This window comes from Delphinus delphis, chromosome 4, assembly GCF_949987515.2.
Source record: "Delphinus delphis chromosome 4, mDelDel1.2, whole genome shotgun sequence".
In the NCBI taxonomy this organism is placed as follows: Eukaryota; Metazoa; Chordata; class Mammalia; order Artiodactyla; family Delphinidae; genus Delphinus; species Delphinus delphis.
Genome location: NC_082686.1, coordinates 70,925,094 through 70,950,518, shown reverse-complemented (window position 1 = coordinate 70,950,518; position 25,425 = coordinate 70,925,094). Strand labels below are relative to the sequence as shown.

Here is a 25,425-nt window from a genome sequence, read left to right as displayed (position 1 = left end):
TGCGGCGAGCGGGGGCTACTCTTCGTTGCAGTGTGCGGGCTCTTGGCACACAGGCTCAGTAGTTGTGGCTCGCAGGCTCTAGAGCACAGACTCAGTAGTTGTGGCACACGGGCTTAATTGCTCCGCGGCATGTGGGATCTTCCCAGACCAGGGCTCGAACCCGTGTCCCCTGCATTGGCAGGCAGATTCTTAACCACTGTGCCACCAGGGAAGCCCTATCGGTTTCTTCTTGAGCAAGTTTTGGTAGTTTGTGTCTTTCAAGGAGTTGGTTCCTTTAATTTTTCAAATTTATTGGTGTGTATTTCATAATATTTCCTTATTCTTTTAATATGTGTAGGATCTGTAGTGGCCCCACACTCATTCCTTGTATTGGTGATAACTTCTTTTCCTGATCAGTGTGATTAAAGGTTTATTAATTTTACTTAAAGAACTAGTTTTTGGTTTCATTGACTTTTCTCTATATTTCTGTTTTCTTTTCCATTGATTTCTGTTCTTAATTCCTTTTCTCTGCTTATTTTTTGCATCATTTGCTATTCCTTCCTCTAGTTTCTTAAAATAGCAGTTAGGGACTTCCCTGGTGGCACAGTGGTTAAGAATCCGCCTGCCAATGCAGGGACACGGGTTCGATTCCTGGGAAGATCCCACATGCCGCAGAACAACTAAGCCTGTGCGCCACAACTACTGAGCCTGTGCTCTTGAGCCCGCGTGCCACAACTACTGAAGCCTGCATACCTAGAGCCCGTGCTCCGCAACAAGAGAAGCCACCACAATGAGAAGCCTGTGCAACACAATGAAGAGTAGCCCCTGCTAATCGCAACTAGAGAAAGCCCACGCTCAGCAGCAAAGACTCAACACAGCCCAAAACAAACAAATTTAAAATAGAAGTTAGGTCAGGGTCAGCAAACTTCTTTTTGTAAAAGGCCAGAGAATAAATATCTTAAGCTTAATGGGCCAGATAGTCTCTACCACAGCTACTCAATTCAGCCTTTGTAATGTGAAAACAGCCAGACAGGAAACGGATAGATGTTGTTATATTAAAATAAAAGCCTATTTACAAAAATGAGCATCGGACCATAGTTTGACCCCTGGTTTACATCACTGATTTTTCTTCATTCATAATATAAATGTTTAATGCTATATATTTCCCTCTAGGTCTGCTTTATCTATATCCTGCAACTTTTGAACATTTACTTATTTATTTGTTTATTGAAGTATAGTTGATATACGGTGTTGTGTTAGTTTCTGGTGTACAGCAGAGTGATTCAGTTTATACATATAGTATATACATATTGTTTTTCATATTTTTCTCCATTATGGATTATTACAGGATATCAAATATAGTTCCCTGTGCTAGACAGTAGGACCTTGTATCTGTCTTATATATATTAGGGTTTTTTCTGTTTTTTTGGTTTTTTGGGGTTTTTTTTTGCGGTATGCGGGCCTCTCACCGCTGTGGCCTCCCCCGCTGCAGAGCACAGGCTCCGGACGCACAGGCCCAGCGGCCATGGCTCGCTCCGCGTCATGTGGGATCCTCCCGGACCGGGGCACAAACCCGCGTCCCCTGCATCGGCAGGCGGACTCCCAACCACTGTGCCAGCAGGGAAGCCCTATATATTAGTTTCATCTGCTAATCCCAAACTCTTAATTTATCCCTCCTCCATTCCTTTTCCCCTTTGGTAACCATAAGTAGTTCTCTAAGTTTGTGAGTCTGTTTCTGTTTTGTAAATAAGTTCATTTGTATCATTTTTTATTTAGATTCCACGTATAAGTGATACCATGTGATATTTGTCTTTCTCTTTCTGACTTGTTTCACTTAGTATGATAATCTCTAGGCCCATCCATGTTGTTGCAAATGGCATTATTTCATTCTTTTTATGGCTAAGTAGTATTCCATTGTATATACATACCACATCTTCTTTATCCATTCATCTGTAGATGTACATTTAAGTTGCTTCCATGTCTTTTTTTTTTTTTATTCACACTTGTGGGTTTTTTTGTTTTTTGGCCATGCCCTGCGGCATGCGGGATCTTAGATCCCCGACCAGGAATTGAACCCGTGCCCCCTGCACTGGGAGCATGGAGTCTTAACCACTGGACCGCCAGGGAAGTCCCCTGCTTCCATGTCTTGGCTACTGTATATAGTGCTGCTATGAACATTGGAGTGCATCCAATTTTTGAATTATAGTTTTCTCTGGATATATGCCCAGGAGTAAGATTACTGGAACATATGACAACTCTATTTTTTGTTTTTTAAGATCTCAGGGGACTTCCCTGGTGGTCTAGTGGTAAGACTTCGCATTCCAATGCAGGGGGCACAGGTTCGATCCCTGGTCAGGGAGCTAATATCCCACGTGCCTCGGGGCCAAAAAACCAAAACATAAAACAGAAGCAATATTGTAACAAATTCAATAAAGACTTTAAAAATGGTCCACATAAAAAAAACCCTTGATATTGTTTTCCATAGTTGCAGCACCAGTTTACATTCCGACCAACAGTATAGGAGGGTTCCCTTTTCTCTACACCCTCTCCAACATTTATTATTTGTAGACTTTTTGATGATGGCCATTCTGACCGGTGTGAGGTGATACCTCATTGTAGTTTTGATTTTCATTTCTCTAATAATTAGTGATGTTGAGCATCTTTTCATGTCCCTATTGGCCATCTGTTTGTCTTTGGAGAAATGTCTGTTTAGGTCTTCATCAAAGATACTGGCCTGGCTTGTAATTTTCTTTTTTGTTATTTTTGTCTGGTTTTGGTATCAGGGTGATGGTGGCTTCATAGAATGACTGGGAGTGTTCCCTCCTCTTCTGTCTTTTGGAAGAGTTTGAGAAGGATCAGTATAAGTTCTTCTTTGTATGTGTGGTGGAATTTCCCAGTGAAGCCATCTGGCCCTGGACTTTCCTTTGCTGGGATTTTTTTTTTTTTAATTACAGACTCTATTTTACTTCTAGTGATTGCTGTGTTCAAATTATCTGTTTCTCGATTCAGTTTTGGTGGGCTGAATGTTTTTAGAAACTTGTCTGATACTGCTGAACTGAATGAATAAGCATTTTCAGAACTCTAATGGAAAACTGATGAATTCATAAAAGTGCTAACAAAACATCAAAATGAAAAAAAAATTAATTACATGGGACTGAGTGAACTGATGAGGATGATTATAATTTTTGTGACTTTCTGTTTGAATAAAAAAAAAAGAAACTTGTCTGTTTTTTCTAGGTTGTCCAATTTGTTGGCATATAATTATTTATGGTATTCTCTTATGGTTTTTTTTATTTCTGTGGTATCAGTTGTTATTTCTCCTCTTTCATTTCTTATTTTGTTTATTTGGGTCCTCTCTCTTTTCTTCTTGGTGAGCCTGGCCAGAGGATTGTCGATTTTGTTTGCCCTTTCAAAGAGCCAGCTCTTGGTTTTATTGATTTTTCTCTATTGTTTTTTTAATCTCTATTTTGTTTATTTCTGCTCTGACCTTTATTATTTCCTTCCTTCTGCTGATTTTAGGTTTTGTTTGTTCTTTTTCTAATTCTTTAGATAGTAGGTTAGGTTATTTATTTGAGATTTTTCTTGTTTTTTGAGGAAGTCCTCTATTACTGTGAACTTCCCTCTAAGAACTGCTTTTGCTGCGTCCCATAGATTTTGTATGGTTGTGTTTTTATTGTCATTTGTCTCAAGGTGTTTTTTAATTTCCTCTCTGATTTCATCATTGACCCAGTGGTTTCTTTTTTCTTTTTCTTTTTTATTGGAGTAAAATTGCTTTACAATGTTGTGTTAGTTTCTGCTGTACAATGAAGTGAATCAGCTATATGTATACCTATATCCCCTCCCTCTTGGACCTCCGTCCCCGTCTTCCTCCACATCTAGGTCATCACAGAGCACTGAGCTGAGCTCCCTGTGCTTTACAGCAGGTTCCCACTAGCTATCTATTTTGCACATGGTAGTGTATTTATGTCAAACCTAATCTCCCAGTTTGTCCTACCCTCCCCTTCCCCCACTGTGTCCACATGTCCATTCTCTACATCTCTGTCTCTATTCCTGCCCTAAAAATAGGTTCATCTGTACCATTTTTCTAGATTCCACATATATGTCTTAATATACAACATTCGTTTTTCTTTCTGGCTTACTTCACTCTCTATGACAGACTCTTTGTCCATCCACATCTCTACAAATGACCCAATTTCACTCCTCTTTATGGCTGAGTAATACTCTACTGTATATATGTAGCACATCTTCTTTATCCATTCATCTACTGTTGGACATTTAGGTTGTTTCCATGTCCTGGTTATTGTAAATAGTGCTGCAGTGAACATTGGGGTACATGTGTCCCTTTGAATTATGGTTTTCTTAGGGTATATGCCCAGTAGTGGGATTGCTGGGTCATATGGTAGTTCTATTTTTAGTTTTTTAAGGAACGTCCATACTGTTCTCCATAATGGCTGTATCAATTTATATTCCCACCAACAGTGCAGAATGGTTCACTTTCCTCCACACCCTCTCCAGCATTTATTGTTTGTAGATTTTTTTTAAAGAAATTTATTTATTTATTTTTGGCTGCGTTGGGTCTTCGTTGCTGCATGCAGGCTTTCTCTAGTTGCAGTGAGCAAGGGCTACTCTTTGTTGCAGTGTGCAGGCTTCTCATTGCAGTGGCTTCTCTTGTTGCGGAGCATGGGCTCTAGGTGCGTGGGCTTCAGTAGTTGTGACATGTGCGCTCAGTAGTTTTGGCTCGTGGGCTCTAGAGCTCAGGCGTGGTAGTTGTGGTGCACAGACTTGACTGCTCCACAGCATGTGGGATATTCCCGGACCAGGGATCAAACCCATGTCCCCTGCATTGGCAAGCAGATTTTTAACCACTGCTCCACCAGGGAAGTCCTGTTTGTAGATTTTTTTCTTGATGGGCATTCTGACCAGTGTGAGGTGATACCTCGTTGTAGTTTTGATTTACAGTTCTCTAATAATTAGTGATGCTGAGCGTCTTTTCATGTGCTTCTTAGCCATCTGTATTTCTTCTTTGGTGAAATGTCTATTTAGGTCTTCTGCCCATTTTTTAATTGGGTTGTTTGTTGTTTTGATATTGTGCTCCATGAGCTGTTTGTATATTTTGGAGATTAATCCTTTGTCCATTGCTTTATTTGCAAATATTTTCTCCCACTCTGAGGGCTGTCTTTTCATCTTGTTTATGGTTTCCTTTGCTCTGCAAAAGCTTTTAAGTTTAATTAGATCCCATTTGTTTATTTTTGGTTTTATTTTCATTAAGAGGTGGGTCAAAAAAGATCTTGCTGTGGTTTATGTCAACGAGTATTTTTCCTGTTTTCCTCTAAGAGTTTTATAGTGTCCAGTCTTACATTTAGGTCTTTAGTCCATTTGGAGTTTATTTTTGTGTGTGGTGTTAGGTGGTGTTCTAATTTCATTCTTTTACATGTAGCTGCCCAGCTTGTCCAGCACCACTTTTTTTTTTTTTTGGCTGCGTTGGGGCTTCGTTTATGTGCACGGGCTTTATCTAGTTGTGGCAAGCAGGGCCTACTCTTCATTGCAGTGCACAGGCTTCTCATTGCGGTGGCTTGTCTTGTTGTGGAGCACGGGCTCTAGGCGCACGGGTTTCAGTAGGTGCAGCACACAGGCCCAGTACTTGTGGCTCGTGGGCTCTAGAGCGCAGGCTCAGTAGTTGTGGCTCATGGACTTAGTTGCTCCGTGACATGTGGGATCTTCCCGGACCAAGGCTCGAACCCATGTCCCCTGCATTGGCAGGCAGATTCTTAACCACTGTGCCACCAGGGAAGTCCCCCAACATCACTTATTGAAGAGGCTGTCTTTTCTCCATTGTATGTTCTTGCCTCATTTGTCATAAATTAGGTGACCATATGTGCATGGGTTTATCTCTGGACTTTCTATCCTGTACCATTGATCTATATTTCTGTTTTTGTGCCAATATCATATTGTCTTGATTACTGTAGCTTTGTAATATAGTTTGAAGTCAGGTAGCCTGATTCCTCCAGCTCCGTTTTTCTTTCTCAAAATTGCTTTGGCTATTTGGGGTCTTTTGTGTTTCCATACGAATTGTAAAGTTTTTTGTTCTAGTTCTGTGAAAAATGCCATTGGTAGTTTGATAGGGATTGCACTGAATCTGTAGATGGCTTTGGGTAGTATAGTCATTTTCACAATATTGATTCTTCCAATCCAAGGACATGGTATAGTTCTCCATCTGTTTATGTCACCTTTGATTTCTTTCATCAGTGTTTTATAGTTTCCTAAGTACAAGTCTTTTGCCTCCATAGGTAGATTTATTCCTAGGTATTTTATTCTTTTTGTTGCAGTGGTAAATGGGATTGTTTCCTTAATTTCTCTTTCTGATTTTTCATTGTTAGTGTATAGGAATGCCAGAGATTTCTGTGCATTAATTTTGCATCCTGCAACCTTACCAAGTTCATTGATTAGTTCTAGTAGTTTTCTGGTGGCATCTTTAGGATTTTCTATGCATAGTATCATGTCATCTGCAAACAGTGACAGTTTTACTTCTTCTTTTCCAATTTGTATTCCTTTTATTTCTTTTTCTTCTCTGAGTGCCGTGGCTAGATCTTCCAAAACTATGTTGAATAAGAGTTGTGAGAGTGAACATCCTTGTCCTGTTCCTGATCTTAGTGGAAATGGTTTTGGTTTTTCACCATTGAGTATGATGTTTGCTGTGGGTTTGTCATATATGGCCCTTATTATGTTGAGGTAGGTCCCCTCTATGCCCATTTTCTGGAGAGTTTTTATCGTAACTTGGTGTTGAATTGTGTGAAAAGCTTTTTCTGCATCTATTGAGGTGATCATATGGTTTTTATTCCTTAGTTTGTTAATATGGTGTATCACATTGATTTGTGTATACTGAAGAATCCTTGCATTCCTGGGATAAATCCCACTTAATCATGGTGTATGATCCTTTTAATGTATTGTTGGATTCTGTTTGCTAGTATTTTGTTGAGAATTTTTGCATCTATGTTCTTCAGTGATATTGGTCTGTAATTTTCTTTTTTTGTAATATCTTTGTCTGGTTTTGCTATGAGGGTGATGGTGGCTTCATAGAATGAATTTGGGAGTGTTCCTCCTTCAAATTTTTGGAAGAGTTTGAGAAGGATTGCTGTTAGCTCTTCTCTAAATGTTTGATAGAATTCGCCTGTGAAGCCATTTGGTCCTGGACTTTTGTTTGTTGGAAGATTTTTAATACAGTTTCAATTTCATTACTTGTGATTGGCCTGTTTATATTTCTAATTCTTCCTGGTTCAGTCTTAGAAAATTGTACCTTTCTAAGAATTTGTCCATTTCTTCGTGGTTGTCCATTTTATTGGCATATAGTTGTTTGTAGTAGTCTCTTATAATCCTTTGTATTTCTGTGGTGTCTGTTGTGATTTCTCCTTTTTCATTTCTAATTCTATCAATTTGCATCCACTCTCTTTTTTTCTTGATGAGTCTGGCTAAAGGTTTATCAATTTTGTTTATCTTCTCAAAGAACCAACTTTTAGTTGTATTGATCTTTGCTATTGTTTTCTTCATTTCTATTTCATTTATTTCTACTCTGATCTTTATGATATCATTCCTTCTACTGACTTTGGGTTTTCTTTGTCCTTCTTTCTCCAGTTGCTTTAGGTGTAAGTTTAGATTGTTTATTTGAGATTTTTCTTGCTTCTTGAGATGAGATTGAATTGCTATAAACTTCCCTCTTAGAACTGCTTTTGCTGTGTTTCATAGGTTTTGGGTCATCCTGTTTTTGTTGTCATTTGTTTCTATGTATTTTTTAATTTCTTCTTTGATTTCTTCAGTGATCTCTTGGTTATGTAGTAGTACACTGTTTAGCCTCCATGTATTTGTGTTTTTTACAGTTTTTTTTCCTGTAATTCATTTCCAGTCTCATAGCATTGTGGTCAGAAAAGATGCTTGGAATGATTTCAATTTTCTTAAATTCTCCAAGGCTTGAGTTATGACCCATGATGTGATCTAGCCTGGAGAATGTTCTGTGTGCACTTGAGAAGAAAGTGTATTCTGCCACTTTTGGGTGGAGTGTCCTACATATATACATTAAATCTATCTGGTCTATTATGTCATTTAAAGCTTGTGTTTCCTTATGTATTTTCTGTTTGGATGATCTGTCCATTGGTGTAAGTGGGGTGTTAAAGTCACCTACTCTTATTGTGTTACTGTTGATTTCCACTTTTATGGTTGTTAGCATTTGCCTTATGTATTGAGGTGCTCCTTTGTTGGGTGCATAAATATTATTTATAATATAAATATTTATTATTATAATTATATAATCTTCTTCTTGGATTGATCCCTTGATCATTATGTAGTGTCCTTCCTTATCTCTTGTAGCTGTCTTTATTTTCAAGTCTATTTTATCTGATATGAGTATCGCTATTCTCCCTTTATTTTGATTTCCATTTGCATGGAATATCTTTTTCTATTCCTTCGCTTTCAGTCTGTATGTGTCCCTAGGTCTGAAGTGTCTCTATTGTAGACAGCATGTATATGGGTCTTGTTTTTATATCCGTTTAGCCAGTCTGTGTCTTGGTTTGAGCACTTAATCTTTTTACATTCAAGGTTATAATTGATATGTATGTTCCTATTGTCATTTTCTAATTGTTTTGGGTTTGCTTTTATGGGTCTTTTTCTTCTCTTGTGTTTCCTGCCTAGAGAATTTCCTTTAACATTTGTTGTAAAGCTGGTTTGGTGGTGCTGAATTCTCTTAGCTTTTGCTTGTCTGAAAAGCTTTTGATTTCTCTGTTGAATCTGAATGAGATCCTTGCTGGGTAGAGTAATCTTGCTTTTATGGCTTTCTCTTTCATCAGTTTTTAGTTTTATTTATTTGTTTGTTTGTTTGTCTATGGCTGAGTTGGGTCTTTGTTGCTCTGCACGGGCTTTCTCTAGTTGCAGTGAGTAGGGGCTACTCTTCATTGTGGTGTGCAGGCTTCTCATTGTGGTGCCTTCTCTTGTTGTGGAGCATGGTCTCTAAGTGTGCAGGCTTCAGTAGTTGTGGCTTGCAGGCTCTAGAGCACAAGCTCAGTAGTTGTGGTGCATGGGCTTAGGTGCACCACGGCATGTAGGATCTTCCTGGACCAGAGCTCGATCCTGTGTCCCTTGTATTGGCAGGCGGATTCTTAACCACTGTGCCACCAGGGAAGCCCCTCTTTCATCACTTTAATTATATCCTGCCCCTCCCTTCTGGCCTGCAGAGTTTCTGCTGAAAAATCAGCTGATAACCTCATGGGGTTCCTTTGTATGTTATTTTTTGCTTTTCCCTTGCTGCTTTTAATATTTTTTCTTTGAATTTAATTTTTGTTAGTTTGATTAATATGTGATTTGGTGTGTTTCTCCTAGGGTTTATCCTGTATGGGACTCTCTGTGCTTCCTGAACTTGGGTGACTATTTCCTTTGCCATGTTAGGGAAGTTTTCCACTATAATCTCTTCAAATATTTTCTCAGACCCTTTCTTTTTCTTTTCTTCTTCTGGGACCCCTATATTTCGAATGTTGGTGCGTTCAGTGTTGTCCCAGAGGTCTCTGAGAGTGTCTTCAATTCTTTTCATTCTTTTTTCTTTTTTTCTGCTCCTCGGCAGTTATTTCCACCCTTCTGTCTTCCAGCTCACTTATTCATTCTTCTGCCTCAGTTATTCTGTTATTGTCTTCTTCTAGTGTATTTTTCATTTCAGTTATTGTGTTGTTCATTTCTGTTTGTTTGTTCTTTAGTTCTTCTAGATCTCTGTTAAACATTTATTGTATTTTCTCAGTCTGTGCCTCCATTCTATTTCCGAGATTCTGGATCATCTTTACTATCATTACTCTGAATTCTTTTTCAGGTAGGTTGCCTATTTCCTCTTCATTTATTTGGTCTTGTAGGTTTTTACCTTGCTCCTTCACCTGTGACATATTTTTTTTGTTGTCTCTTTTCTTTTTTTGTTGTTGTTTTTGATGGGTGGGTTTGTGTTCCTGTCTTAATGGTTGTTTGGTCTGAGGCTTCCAGCACTGGAGTTTGTATGCTGTTGGGTACAGCTGTGTCTTGGTGTTGAGATGAGGACCTCTGGGGGACCTCACTCCGATGCATATTCCCTGGGGTCTGATATTCTTTGTTATTCCAGTGGTTTGGACTCGGAGCTCCCACCACAGGAGCTCTGTCCCAACCCCCGGCTCATGAACCAAGATCCTGCAAGCCATGTGGGGTGCCAAAAAAAAGGAAAAAGAAAAAAACAAAAGAAAAAATGGAGCAGAACAATAACAAAGAGTAAAAAATAAAATTAGATTAGAAAACTAACAGATGTTAGAAAGAATAAAAAAATAAAAATATAGATGAAACAATGAACTGAACGTAAAAAAGAACCACAATAGTAAAAAAAAAAAGAGGAGAAAAAGAAGAAAAAAAAAGCCTAAGAAGGCCTTGGCTCAGGGGGGTGGGGCTTAGGCAGGGGTGGGGTTTAGGTGGTAGGTGGGGCCTGTGCTTAGGAAAAGACCCTGAGGGGATGGGGGTGGGGCTTAGGCATGCCTCTGGCTTTGGAGGGCAGAGGACCAGGTCTAGGATCCCAGCAGGCTCACTGGGCCCGAGTGGGTGGGGGAAATGCTAGGCGTGTTTCCCCTGATCCTCCAATCCAGGTGGCCCCCTTCTCATTGGCATCTCTTCTTCTTCTCCCCCCTCCCTTCCTCCTATATCCCTGCGACCCACACAGCCAGAGGGGACCCTGGAAGGCAGGGGACCAGACCCAAAAGCCCAACAGGCTTCCCAGGGCCAATTGGGCAGGGAAACTCCCATGGCCCCTCCCCTAATCCCCTGGCGTCAGATGGTCCCCCACATCTGCCTCTCCTCTTCCCCCCTCCTCCCTCTCTCCTACACCCCTAGGACCCCTGCAGCCAGAAGGGGCCTTGGAGGGCAGAGGACCAGGCCTGGGAGCCCAGCAGGCTTCCCAGGGCCAGAGTGGGTGGGGGAAACACCCTCTGCGCCTCCCCTGATCCTCCGGTCTTGGAGGGCCCCTCCCACCCACCTCTCCTCTTCTCCCCCACCTCTCTCCTGCACCCCTAGGACCAACACGGCCCGGAAGGGGCCTGGGAGGGCCGAGGACCCTGCCTGGGAGCCCTGCAGGCTTCCCAGGTCCTGATTGGGCAGCATGCTAGGCATGCTCCCCGCCCCGATCCTCCGAGCCCCCAAGTGTCCTTGCAGGAGTAGGAACCCCTCAGGTGCCCAGTGCTGTCTAGCCTCCACTTTTCCTCCCCCCTTACTCCTCCCCTCATCCTACCTGGTCACTCGGGTTCCTCCCGTGTCCTTGGGTGTCGAGGTCCCCCACCAGCATCTGCCAGGCACCCTAGTTGTGGGGAGATGCAAACTCTGCATCCTCCCCTGCCACCATCTTTGACTCTGCCCTGACTTACTTACTGGTTTCTTAGTAGCATGTTATTTAATCTCCATGTAACCTCTTGTTTTTTCTCATTTCTCTTTCTGTGGTTGATTTCTAGTTTCATGATGTTGTGGTGAGAAAACATGCTTGAAATTATTTATTTATTTGCTTGTAAATTTATTTATTTATTGGCTGCGTTGGATCTTCGTTGCTGCACGTGGGCTTTCTCTAGTTACGGCAAGCCGGGGCTACTCTTTGTTGCAGTGTGCAGGCTTCTCTTGTTGCACAGCACAGGCTCTAGGTGCATGGGCTTCAGTAGTTCTGGCCCGTGGGCTCAGTAGTTGTGGCTCTTGGGTTCTAGAGCACATGCTCAGTAGTTGTGGCACACAGGCTTAGTTGCTCTGCGGCATGTGGGATCTTCCCGGACCAGGGCTCGAACCCGTGTCCTCTGCATTCGTAGGCAGATTCTTAACCACTGTGCCACAAGCGAAGTCCTTCAAATAATTTCTTTACTCAAATTTGTTGAGGTTTGTTTTGTTTCCTAGTATGTGGTCAATCCTAGAGAATGTTCCATGTGCACTTGAAAAGAATGTGTATTCTGGTTTTTTTTGGATGAAAATATCAATTAAGTCTAACCGTTCTATTGTATCATTTAGGATCTCTGTTACGTTATTAATTTTCTGTCTGGAAGATCTGTCCACTGATGTGAATGAGGTGTTAAAGTCTCCTACTATTATTTTATTCCCGTCAGTTTCTCCCTTTATTTCTGTTAATATTTGTTTTTTGTATTTAGGTGCTCCTATGTCACGTGCATATATGTTAACAAGTTTAATATCCTCTTCTTGTATTGATCATTTTACCATTATATAGTGTCCTTTTTGTTTTTTTATGGCCTTTGTTTTAAAGTCTTCTTTTTTAAAAATAAATTTACTTATTTATTTATTTATTTTTGGTTGCATTGGGTCTTCGTTGCTGTGTGTGGGCTTTATCTAGTTGTGGTGAGCGGGGGCTACTCTTCGTTGTGGTGTGCAGGCTTCTCATTGTGGTGGCTTCTCTTGCTGTGGAGCACGGGCTCTAGGCAATGGGCTTCAGTAGTTGTGGCCCATGGGCTCAGTAGTTGTGGCTCGCAGGCTGTAGAGTGTAGGCTCAGTAGTTGTTGTTCACGGGCTTAGTTGCTCCGCGGCATGTGGGATCTTCCTGGACCAGGGCTTGAACCCATGTTCCCTGCATTGGCAGGCGGATCCTTAACCACTGCTCCACCAGGGAAGTCCGAGTCTTTTTTGTCTGAGTATTGCTCTCCCCGCTTTCTTGTCATTTCCATTTGCATGAATTATTTTTTCCATCCCCTCACTTTCAATCTATGTGTGTCCTTTGCCCTAAAGGGGGTCTCTTGTAGGCAGCATATTATAGGCTCTTATTTTTTTATCCAATCTGCCACTCTGTCTTTTTTTTTTCCCACTCTGTCCTTTTTTTTTTTTTTTTTTTCCTGCACTGTGCAGCCTGTGGGATATTAGTTCCCTAACCAGGGATTGAACCCGCACACTCTGCAGTGGGAGTGCGGAGTCTTAACCACTGGATCAACAGCAAAATCCCCATTGTGTCTTTTAATTGGAGCATTTAGTCCATTAACATTCAAGATAATTATTGATAGATATGTGTTTATTGCCATTTTGAACCTTGTGTTCCAGTTGATGTTGTATTTCTTCTTTGTTCCTTTTTATTTTTGTGGTTTGGTGGTTTTCTTTTGTATTATGCTTGTGTTCTCTTCTTTTTGGCTTTTGTGAATATATTGTATGTTTTTGATTTGTGGTTACCCTGGTTTTGAAGTATGTTAGCCTATTACTATATCTGCTTGCTTTAGACTGGTAGTCATATAGGCCCAAACACAGTCTTTAAAAAAAAAAAGTCTGCATTTTCTTACTCTTCTCTCCCATATATTATGATTTTGATGTCCTCTTTTACATCTTCATGTTTATCCTTTTGCTGTTCATTGTAGTTGTCATCGCTTTCCAAAAAAAAATTTTTTTAATCTGTGTACTGGCTTATTTAAGTGATTTACTTTCCAATTGTGATTTTCTCTTTACTGTAGATTCTTGCTGCTTTTCTATTTGGAGATGATCTTTCAATAGTTATTTTAGGATAGGTTTAATATTACTGTATTCTTTTTGTTTTTGATTGTCTAAGAAATTCTTTATCTCTCCTTCTATTCTAAATGATAATCTTTCTGGGTAGAGTATCCTAGGTTGCACCTTTCTCCCTTTCAAGACTTTGAATATATCTTGCTACTGTGTTCTGGCGCACAGTGTTTCTGTAAAGAAATCAGCTGATAGCCTTATGGAGGTTCCCTTGTTAATTTCACTGTTTGTTTTTCTCTTGCTGCCTTTAGAATCCTCTCTTTAAATTTTCCCATTTTAATTATAATATGTCTTGGTGTAGGTCTGATTGGGTTCATCTTGTTTGGGACCCTCTGTGCTTCCTGTACCTCGACAACTGTTTCCTTCTTTAGATTAGGGAAGTTTTCAGCCATAATTTCTTTTTTTTTTTTTTTGCTGTACGCAGGCCTCTCACTGTTGTGGCCTCTCCCGTTGCGGAGCACAGGCTCCGGATGTGCAGGCTTAGCGGCCATGGCTCACGGGCCCAGCTGCTCCGCAGCATGTGGGATCTTCCCAGATCAGGGCACGAACTCACGTCCCCTGCATCGGCAGGCGGACTCTCAACCACTGCGCCAACAGGGAAGTCCCATAATTTCTTCAAGTACATTTTTGATCCCCTTTTCTCTTTCTTCTCCTTCTGGGATCCTTATTATGCGTAGATTGGCATGCTTTATATTATCCTATAGGTCTCGTATATTGCTTTCATTTTTTTTTTAATTTGTCTTTCTGTCTGCTATCCTGATTGGGTGATTTCCATTATTCTACCCTCCAGATCACTTATTCGTTCTTCTGAGTTATCCAGTTTGCTATTTATTGCCTTTAAGCTCAACTTTTGTCTTGGCAAATGAGTTTTCTAATTTTTTTTTTTGAGTTTTCTAATTTTAATTGGTACCTCTTTAATAGTTTCTAGTTGCTTTTTACAGTAATCTGCACTTCTATCTATAGCCTTTCTTAATTCCTTCAATATTTTCATTATCTCCTTTTTGAATTCAGAATCGGGTATACTGGAGATGTCGGTCATCTTTAGGGGAATTCCCTTGATCTTTTAATTGAGAGCGGTTCCTCTGCTTCTTCATTTTACTTGTATTTCTCTGACTGTGAGTTTAGGAGAAACACTTAATCAACTGTGGTCTTTTAAGAAACACTTAAAAAACTGTGGTTTTTATGTGGGAGTGTCCTGGTGTAGCCTCTGTGAGTCTAATATTTTGGGGATAAGGGCTGTCTTTAGTATGTATGACTGCCACGTCTTTCCTCAGTGTGTGTTGGCTGTTTCGCATTGATAGGGTGTGTGATTGTTGTGGTGATCAGAGCCTGCAATGGATGTTGAGCAGGGTCTCCTCTTTGTCACAGCCCTGTTGGGGGCAGAGCCTGCTCCCCAGTTGTTGGAGTAGACACCCCCAGATCTGTTTCTGATCTGTGGTATGAGGTAGGAAGGACTAGAGCGCTTCCTCTGGGAGAGGAGCCACTGAGTATTCCTCCGTTGGAGCTGTCCCCTAGGAAGTGAGCTCTGTGGTGTTGCCTGTCACCCATTGTGCAGGCTCACAGAGTACACTGTTTCTGGCACTGCCCTCAAGCCCTGCCTCAACCATGGGAATTCAGGCAGTCGGCCATCCAGGCCAGTCGGTCCCTCAGGCTCTGTGCTCACAAAGCCACTAGCACAGACCCATTGGTGCAGAACTGCTGAAGTCAGGCACCAGCACTGCCATAGTCACACACCTAGACCCACCGTGGGAGCTACTGAGTCAGCCCAGATCCCTGGCCCCACCCCTGGTGTGTACCTGCAGAGCCTGCAACTGCTATCACCAGACCTACCCTGGCCATGGGTGCACCAGTAATCTTCTCAGATGTCCCACAGGCACTGAGTTTACAAAGCCACCCATAGCACGTAAATCTGCAGATCGCACAGCTGCTGGGGCGCTCAGATCTCAGCCCTGCTTCTAAAGTCATGCAGTCCCTGGGGATTGGCTCGGATTTCAGCCCCACCTCCTTGTGTGGTTATGTGCTCCCAGAACTCATAGAGGCAGATCCATCCTGCTGTGAGCACACTGAGAATGAGGCTGCTATGACAGGCCCCACCCCTTCCTTTGCACGCATATGTTAACAATGGGGCTTCAGTGGCAGACCCAGGCTCTTTCCTCTGCACACCCCTGGTTGTGGCTTGGGCCTCACTCCTGCCCCTTCACGCTGTCTCCGTGTAGCCATCCGCAATCCGCTCCCCCGGTCTGTCCTCTGAAGCCTGAGTTTCAGCACCCAGCCCCTGCACACACCAGCAGCCATGCGTCTTGGGCTAGGGAGTCCATGGAGTTGGCCAGGACCTTCTGTGCAGGTCTCTCTCTGTTCTGCATGCCACAAGCTGGCTACTGCACTCTCCTTCAAGCCTCTGAAACACTCTTTCCATCCCGGCTGATCTCCCTGCCAGTGAAGACGTTTCCCAGGGTGAGGGAACATTTCCTCTTTCACAACTCCCTCCCAGGGGCACAGGTCTTGTCCTGATTCCTTTTTTTTTTTTTTTCCTTTCATCCTGCCCAGTTACTTAGTGATCTTTTTTTTTTAATTTTTTAATTTAATTTTATTCTTTTATACAGCAGGTTCTTATTAGTCATCAGTTTTATACACATCAGTGTATACATGTCAATCCCAACTACTTAGTGATCTTTTTTGCAGCTTTGGTTGTATGAGATCTCTGCCAGCATTCAGCAGGTATTTTGTGAGAAATTTTCCACATATAGGTGTATTTTTGATGTCTTTGTTGGGGGAGGTGACCTCCATGTCCTTCTATTCTGCCATCTTGATCTGGCCTCTACCTTTTGAACTTTTTGATATGTGTTTTCTGATTTCCCTTGTGGGTTTTTCTTTCTCTCTTTTTTTTTTTTTTTGGACTTGAACTTATTTAGTAATGTGTTGTTTAATTTCCAAATATTTGGAGCTTTTCCAGATATCTTCTCAGTATTCATTTCTAATTTAATTTCATTTTGGTAAAAGAATGTGCTTTGTGTGGTTTTAATCCTTTAAATTTATTGAGATTTGTTTTATAGCACTGAATGCATTCTATCTTGGTAAATGTTTTGTGTGCACTTGACAGGAATGTGTATTCTGTTGATGTTAGGTGAGAGTATTCTGTAAATGTCAATTAGATCAAGTGGATTAATAGTATTTTTCTAGTCCTCTGTATCTTTACTGATTTTCTGTGCACTCTATCAGTTGAGAAGAGGTATTGAGATCAGTTACTGAAATTACCAATTTTAATGGAATATTTCTCTTTATAGTTCGATAAGTTTTTGTGCCATGTTATTTGGACCTCTGTTGTTTGGGCCATACACATTTAAGATTATATGTCCTTTTCTCAGGAATGGTAACACAGTTGTTGGAAACATCCTCAAGCTTCCTGGCAAATAGGAACCACACTCTGTTTCTCCAGAATGCTGACCCTGAAAAGATTGCACATCCTCTTGCTGCATTGCCCCCAGCCCTTGGCCATTATGAGATGATCCTCCATCCGTGGTCATAGTTCTTGCTTTGAATTCTACCTTAATATTAAAATTGCCACTTAAAAATATTATTGAGATATATTTTACATATCATAAAATTCACCTGTTTTAAAATCACAATTCAGTGATTTTGGTAGCTTTCCTTAGTGGTACAGTTTTTACCATTAATTAGTTTTAGAATCCTTTGATCTTCCCATAAGATCCTTCATGCCCATTGATAGTTAATCCCTGTTCCTGCCCCCAGTCCCAGGGAACCTACTTTCTGTCTCTATAATTTTACTTTGTCTGGACATTTCAGATAAATGGAATCATACAGTATGTGATCTCTTATGCCTAGCTTTTTTCACTTAGCACGTTTTTGAGGTTCATTCGTGGTACAACATGTATCAATATTTCATTCCTTTTTATTACTGAATAGTACTCCATTATGTGATACTACATTTTGTCTATCCCTTCACCAACTGATGGACATTTGCAGTATTGGACTATGATGATTAATACTGCAGTGAACATTCTTGTGCAGATCTTTGTGTGGACATGTTTTCACTTCCCTTGGGTAAATACCTACGAGTGGAATTCCTGGTTTGTGTGGTAGTTTTATGTCTAACTTTTCAAGAAACTGCCAAACTATTTTCAAAACTGGCTGCACCATTTTACATTCCTGCCAGAAACCTATGAAGGTTCCAGTTCTCTTCATCTTCATCAACATTTGTTATTGCCTGTCTTATTTAGTATGCCCATTCTAGCTGGTGTGAAATAGTATCTCATTGTGATTTTAATTTGCATTTCCCTAATGGCTAGTGATGTTGAGCATGTTTTTATGTTCTAATTAGCCATTTGTATATCTTCTTTGTTAAAATGTTTGCTTATAAATTTCACCCATTTTTTAAATTGAATTGTTTGTTGTCTTATTGTGTTATAGGAGTTCTTTGTAAATTCTGGACACAGATCCTTTATTGGGTATGTGTTTCGTAAATATTGTCTCCTGGTCTCTTGCTCATCTTTTCATTTTCTTAATGGTGTTTATTTCAGTGATCAGTTTTTATTTGATGAGGTGAGATTATCAGTGTTTTTTTATCTTCTAAGTTTTATTGTGAGGTGAGAGCCTAAAGTCACCTTTTTGCACGTGGATTTCCAGCTGTCCCAGCACCATTTGTTGAACAGACTATACTTCCCCCAAAGAATTGTCTTGGCAGATTTCTTTGGCTTGGAGTTTGTTGAGCTCCCCCCGCCCTGCCCCCGTGCTGTGCCTGCAAGCTCTCTAACTCGTCAGTTGGAGCACTCATAGTACCCCCTCATTTGTTTGCCTGCTCTCAGGAGTCACTGTCCTGTGCTGCCTTTTGTTTGACATCTGAAAACCATTGTTTCATTATATTTTGTCTGGTTCTATAGTTGATTAAAAGCAGGAGGGTAAATCTGGTGCCCATTATTTAATCACGTCCAGAAGCACAAGTGGTCTCTTCTATTTCAGCTTTTTAAAAATTTATTTCTCGGGCTTCCCTGGTGGCGCAGTGGTTGGGAATCTGCCTGCCAATGCAGGGGACACGGGTTTGAGCCCTGGTCTGGGAAGATCCCACATGCCGTGGAACCACTAAGCCCATGAGCCACAAATACTGAGCCTGTGCGTCTGGAGCCTGTGCTCCGCAACGGGAGAGGCCACGACAGTGAGAGCCCCGCTCACAGCGATGAAGAGTGGCCCCCGCTCGCCACAACTGGAGAAAGCCCTCGCACAGAAACGAAGACCCAGCACAGCGAAAAATAAATAAATAAATTTATTTTAAAAAAATTTATTTCTCCTTTTGCGTATTGTTTCCTAAGTTTCTTAAAAATAAAAATCTTGGTTATATAACTTGGGAAAATATAAATTATTTTTAATTTAAAAAGAAGTAGAAGCAGCAGCATCTTGGACATTAACATCAGCAACATAGTGTCAGCATTCTTGTAACTCATAGGCATGAAATTCTAGATCTGATTCAGGAAATGTAATTTATTAAGATTACTGTTAATTTTGAGGGTATCAGTTCTATTTAATTATCTTTTTTGAAGAATGTAAAATGTGTGGTTTTCGGATTTCAGGCGATTGTGGAGAAATGTGACAGACTCTCTGAGGGAATCTGATATTGATAAGGCCACAGAGCATAAACGTACCCTGGAAGAACGCCAGAGGACTGAAGAAAGGCATCGTACTGAAACAGGCACACCTTGGAAAACCAAATATTTTATTAAAGAGGTACATGTCCTACGTGTCTTCAGACTAAAACTCATTATCTACTTAGTGAGAACTTTAGCTTAGTAGGCTTTCTTGAATTATCACTTATATAGCTTTATTTCTAAAAATAGTCCAGCTTAACCATGAGCTTTTTCATGAGCTTTTCACAGTTTGTCAAAGTAGAATAGTTTACCAGCAGTTCAGATGAAATAGATTTGGGGATTTACATTGGCCACAAAATACCGACATTAATCTTTAATCTCAATAACAGAATATGCAATTGACAATTTGTTGTTTTTGTACCACAGTGAAACTCTTTGTTCACTTCCAGAGACCACATTTTAAGGATGCATGAAAAACTTAAATGGCTACACAGAGGATAGTGAGAAGTGACTAGAATCTTTGCATTGTTTAAGGAAAAAAGAGTGATGTGGGGGGTACTTAGGCTGGAAAACAGATAATTGGAGCCATTCATTATAACTTTCTTCAAATATAGGTTAGGCTTATCACATAGAAGTTTCTTATCAGCTCCAATAGCAGACTTGAGCTAAGCCCAGACTACCAGGAAGCATTTTGAGCTTAACATAAGAAGGAATGTATAACAATAAAAAATATCCAATAATCGGGCTTCCCTGGTGGCGCAGTGGTTGAGAGTCCGCCGGCCGATGCAGGGGACACGGGTTCGTGCCCCGGTCCGGGAAGATCCCACATGCCACGGAGCAGCTAGGCCCGTGAGCCATGGCCGCTGAGCCTGCGCGTCCAGAGCCTGTGCTCTGCAACGGAAGAGGCCACAACAGTGAGAGGCCTGCGTACCGTAAATAAATACATAAATAAATAAAAAATCCAATAATGACAAGTGTACATTTATAGTAATGTGTTCCCCATCGCTAGACTCATGTAAGAGACCATGGCTTATGTAGAAGCATTTAATTCACTAGTTTTGCAGGTAAGACAAAATGATTCCTAAAGTCTTTTCTAAATTTAAAGGTTTTGTTTTATTTTGTTTATTAATTTCTGGTAGAATTCAGAGTAAGGTGAATAATGGACCAGAGCTGATGCCAAGAAAAGTTTTCTTGTCCATAGCCAAGTCTAAGGAAACTCATTGAATTTTAATATTGGTCTGTCAGGAAGAATCTAGAAAAACAGTTTGTGAATTTTGCATAGTTATTACTCTTAAAAGCCCACAGTTTATTGTAGTAGTTTCATTGCTTTAATTTTTCTCATCTTTGGGTATGAAATATAAATGCCAACTGTTTTCTTTCTTCCTTCCTTCCCTCCCTCCCTCCCTCCCTCCTTTCTTTCTTTCTTTCTTTCTTTCTTTTTGGCTGCATTGGGTCTTCATTGCTGCATGCGGGCTTTCTCTAGTTGTAGTGAGTGGGGGCTACTCTTTGTTGTGGTGCATGGGCTTCTCATTGCGATGGCTTCTCTTGTTGTGGAGCATGGGCTCTAGGCGCACGGGCTTCAGTAGTTGTGGCTCACGGGCTCTGGAGCACAGGCTCAGTAGTTGTGGTGCACGGGCTTAGTTGCTCCGCGGCATGTGGGATCTTCCCGGACCACGGCTTAAACACGTGTCGCCTGCATTGGCAGGTGGATTCTTAACCACTGCACCACCAGGGAAGTCCCCCAAATGTTTAAATGGATAGGAATTCAAGGAAAAATACTTTACATCTCTTCATTTTTATATGAAAAGATAAACCTTTGTAACTACTATGCAGAATTATAGTCTTGTAACCTTAGGTTTTTTTCATTTCAAGCTCACTAAGATAGTATACCAGAAGCAGATTCTAACGAGGAGAATTTTTCTAAGGGAAGCCTTCTATAAATCATTAAAAATGAACTCTAGGGGCTGAGAGCAAGAAGCTGTAATGGGTAAAAGATGCAACCGATTTTAAAAGATAGGCCTCCTGGTTCTTGCAACTAACATGACATGTAAACATGCTACTTCTCATGTATTTGACAGATATTATTAAGAACATACCACTTAATCCCCTTATTATACTTTGTGATGTTGGATAGACAGATGTAGAAAGTGATAGCAAGATAGAGCAGTTGTCTAATAAAGTAGTGAATTCCTTTCTGCCTAGATAGTCTTCACTAACTGCCTGATGAAACAGTAGATTGGAGATGCTGGCTCAGGTTTGGGCCTCTTTAGTTGGTAAGATGTAAGATGGCTTTCTAAATGGTGTGCCATGACACAGTGGTACAACAATAGATGGGTTTGTGTCACATGCTGATCGTCTAAGCCCATGGGGCTGTCGCGTCACATCCTGTATGTGACAGGACCATGGACTGTGCTGTAAGAAGCACTACAGAGTAGAGGTGAGGCTGACGAGGATGGTAGTTAGCTGACACTGGTACCACGAAGTTCATAACAACTTTGGCGCTATTGCCATCAGGTATGGCTCTTTGCTAAGAAGAATCATATGTTATTGAAAAGTCAATTTTGTCTCCCCTGTGGTCCTAAACACAGTGCTGGGCACTTAGTAGATATTTCATACATACTGTTATGAGTGACAAGAGCTTTTCCACTTGTTTGGTACTTTCATTATTGCTGTCAAACCAACAGACCAGTTTGGAGTTGGCTTTAGTTAGATGGAGGAGTAGAGTCACTTGATATAAAAAGAGGAGGTAGAGTAACCTGAGAAAGTATAAATGAACTTAAAGTGTTTCTAGTATCATCTGATAATACCTACCTTCTTTTCCTAACCATTTCTCATTGACGTTTAATTTATTAGATCTTCCATTTCCTCCCTTTTGCGATTATACACATCCATCAGGATCTATTGGTCATATCCTCTTGAGTGGATGTTTAAAATTGCTTAAGATGTATATAAATGCAAGCAGGAAGGCTTTTGCAGAATAGTGGACCACATTGGAGTCAGATGTGCTAAGCTTGAACCTCAGTCATACCTTGGATAGTTTATTTACCACTTCTAACTTCGGTTTCCTCATCTGTAAAATGTAGGTAATTATATAGAAGGTGCACTGAAAAGAACTCTGCCCCTTCCTGGGTGAAGTTGGACAACTCATTTCACTTCTCGGAGCCTCAGTTTCTTCATCTGTGAAGTGAGATGGTCAGGTGGCACGTCTTAACTTCTAAACCTAGCATTCTGTAATGTGGTTAGGAGACATCTTTTGTGTTTTGTGATAATTATCAACCAGGTGATTTAATTTAAACAACATAATGGTTTCTTTTGTTAAAGAGAAATTATTCTGACACTTATTAAAAATGAAAAGGAAGACTTTGTTCAAGAATATTGCAGTAGAGGAAAAAGATTGAATTCAACTCTGAATGTGTTGATAAGTGGGAATTTATAGCCAATGGGCAGGATGAGGGAGTAGATGGAAGATTACTAAGAGGAACTTGGTCAGATGTCAAGGATGGTGGGTCGGGGGAGGCACATGATTAGATCAAAAGTGTGAGGAGAAGAGTTTCATTGGATATCAAAGATGAGAGAATTCTTGATAAACTAGTTCATCAGGATTTTTTTTTGCTAAAACTGAGTTTAGCAGGCCTAGGATGAGGCTTAGTCAAGAAGAGAGACAGAGGAGTCTAACTTTTAAAGTTTGGTCAAGGAGAGAGTCCTCGTCACTATGACCCACATAATTGCTGGGTGTAAGCCATTTTTGGAGTAAGGTAGGGTAAATATATATTTTTAAATATTTATTTGAAGATTTTTTTTTTGATGTGGACCATTTTTAAAGTCTTTATTGAATTTGTTACAATATTGCTTCTGTTTTATGTTTTGGTTTTTTGGCCATGAAGCATGTGGGATCTTAGCTCCCTGACCAGGGATTGAACCCACACCCCCTACATTGGAAGGTGAAGTCTTAACCACTGGACCACCAGGGAAGTCCCTAAAAAAATTTTTTTAATGCAAATAAATTGAGGGCGATATAGGGGTTACGGACGGAGGTTCAAATCTGACTTCCTTCACCTAGTCACATAAACACCGAACTACAGTCTTAGCTACTGTGACCTCAGCTCTGCCAAGATCTCACCCCAGTATGCTGCTTCATGCGTTTGCTGCAGCACTTTTTTCCTCACTTGGTCTTCTCCTGTCTTTCTTTCACTCTTTGACTGACTTTATCTCCTTTTGGTATCCTTCTATTCACAGGAACCAGGGAAAACTAATAGGGTAGAGTCAGAAAAGAACTAGGAAACAATACTCAGATCCTAGAGATGCCAGCTGAGATGCAGAGAATAGTTCGTACCTTGGTGACCATTTCCTATGCTCCACCTGCTGCCTGTCACTCCATCAGTGGGGCTCAATCTGCAGCATCTTGGCAAAATTGGCAGAATTGCTACAAATGACTTCTGCAAAGTAAAATATTCGTGGAGCACAAACTAGGTCTTCCCAGACCAAAACTTCTCACCTAATCCTAGCTAAACCACACATATTTTTTGGTGTCTTAAGCACCGAGGCTTTTTCTTCACAAACTCTTGTTTTTAAATGTGAGAACAGAATTCCATTTCAATGAAGGCATTGCATCTAGTTTTGGTTACTGATTCTGAAAATAATAAAGGAATGGTTCTTTAATTTATTTTTCTACTTGTTTCAGGGAGATGCCTGGGTTTATCACAAACCACTTTGGAAAATAATTCCAACAGTACAACCCGCAGAGTGACACACACTATCTAAGACTCGACCAAATGAACTTCTCTATTTACCCTAAACTCTCTCAGAATGGAGTCATTGCACTGAGTGACCTGCTTCCTGATTGCACAGACTGAAACTAACTACACACGAATGTACCAATTAGGGCACCATAGAACTGCAGCAAGACCAAAGTGTTGAAGAAGCACGATGGACCTCTCACCAAGCCGTTCATGTGATGTGAGCAATATCATCTGAAGCCCTTTCACCTGAATTATTAGATGATTAATCTTTTATCCAGTTCCTTCTCCAAAAGCTAAGTTTGAATCCCCTCTTTTTGCATGGGGGCAGCAGATAAACACAACAGTGAGAACTCAGTGATTTTGATTTCTTTGTAGTGAAAATTGAAGTCTCTTTCAGAGTTTGTGCTTTGCTTTCTGTCAGTAACTGAAGTATTCACTACTCTTACAACAAATCAAGAGGAGGAAGAAGATGACCCAGAAGTGGCTTCAGCCATTGTGCCTGAAATCAGTGTTAAAAAAAAAGTCAACCAGGTTGTCATAACAAGGCATTCTGTTCCTTCAAAGAGACTGTGTGCCTGTGTCTGAGGAACTTATCCATTATCCACCTCTGTTAGAACTCTCTTTTAAAAAGTATATTTATAAATTGATTAGAATTATAACCATGGAGAATTTTTTCTTCTGAGCATTTTAATATACTTGAAAACAACATTGACTTGAAAAATTTCAGAGCATTTTTCAATACCTAGTTTTATTAAATATTATACTTGAGAGACAGTTTTTTAAAATGTGGTCATGTCAGTATGATGAGATTTTGGCCCTTCTCAAGAACTGAGGCATTAAAGAACAAGCAAATATTAAAAAATAAGACTTACTGTTTTCCTTACCTTTTTTTCACTTGTAGGTTAATATTCAATATTACGTGCTATCCCTCTGGATAAGTATGCTTTATCTTACCTCTGTTCACTCAAAATTTAAAACAACTATTCATATTTGTCAGTAATTCAGAAGTTATATATGTGACTAAGTGCATGTATGGTATGTTTTGTTTTTTCAAGGAAACGCAAATGCTGAAGAAACAGTATGAAATAAAAAGGTGTCAGGAAAAAAGATATCAGGAAGTTATATTCAGGTACAGTCTTTTTTTTAAATAAGTATTTTATTGAGGTTGAAGAATTGCTGGCAATTAAAAGAATAGTGCTAATTATGGCTTTCGTCATTCATTCAAGTATTTATTTAGCACCTACTTATGGTGCTCAACACTTGTTACTTCAAGCTACCTTAATTTTCCAAGAGTGGTGCCTTACTCTGTTTCTTCTGATGTGGTCTTCCAATCGGTGTGTGTAACATATACCTGTTATTCATCAGCCATTGTAAGTGGCTGTATCTGTTGCATCATCATAAGAAGCTTAAGCTTTGTGCTCTGATAAACTGTGTTTTATTGAAGGGGGCTAATAGGATGAAAACAGCAAAATAATAATTTTTTTCAACAAATTGTAAATTATAAGAAGATAATTGGTTAATGTACAACCATTTTAATGATTCCCCTGTTCATTTTTGCTGTGAAATGCACTGAAAAATCTCAAAATGAGTTATAGTTCATGTGTTGGGAA

General features: G+C 40.3%; 1 protein-coding gene across 1 annotated transcript in view; it reads left to right on the top strand.

Annotated features, from left to right (window-relative positions):
• The window catches only part of OSBPL11 (oxysterol binding protein like 11), a 98,730-nt gene extending 73,311 nt beyond the window's left edge, over positions 1–25,419 (top strand). The window contains exons 12-13 of the mRNA XM_060010821.1: positions 19,062–19,215; positions 23,758–25,419. Coding sequence (XP_059866804.1) covers positions 19,062–19,215; positions 23,758–23,823 — 220 coding nt within the window. The 3' untranslated portion in view covers positions 23,824–25,419. The remainder of the gene's footprint in view (positions 1–19,061; positions 19,216–23,757) is intronic.
• The last annotated feature ends 6 nt before the right edge of the window (positions 25,420–25,425 follow it).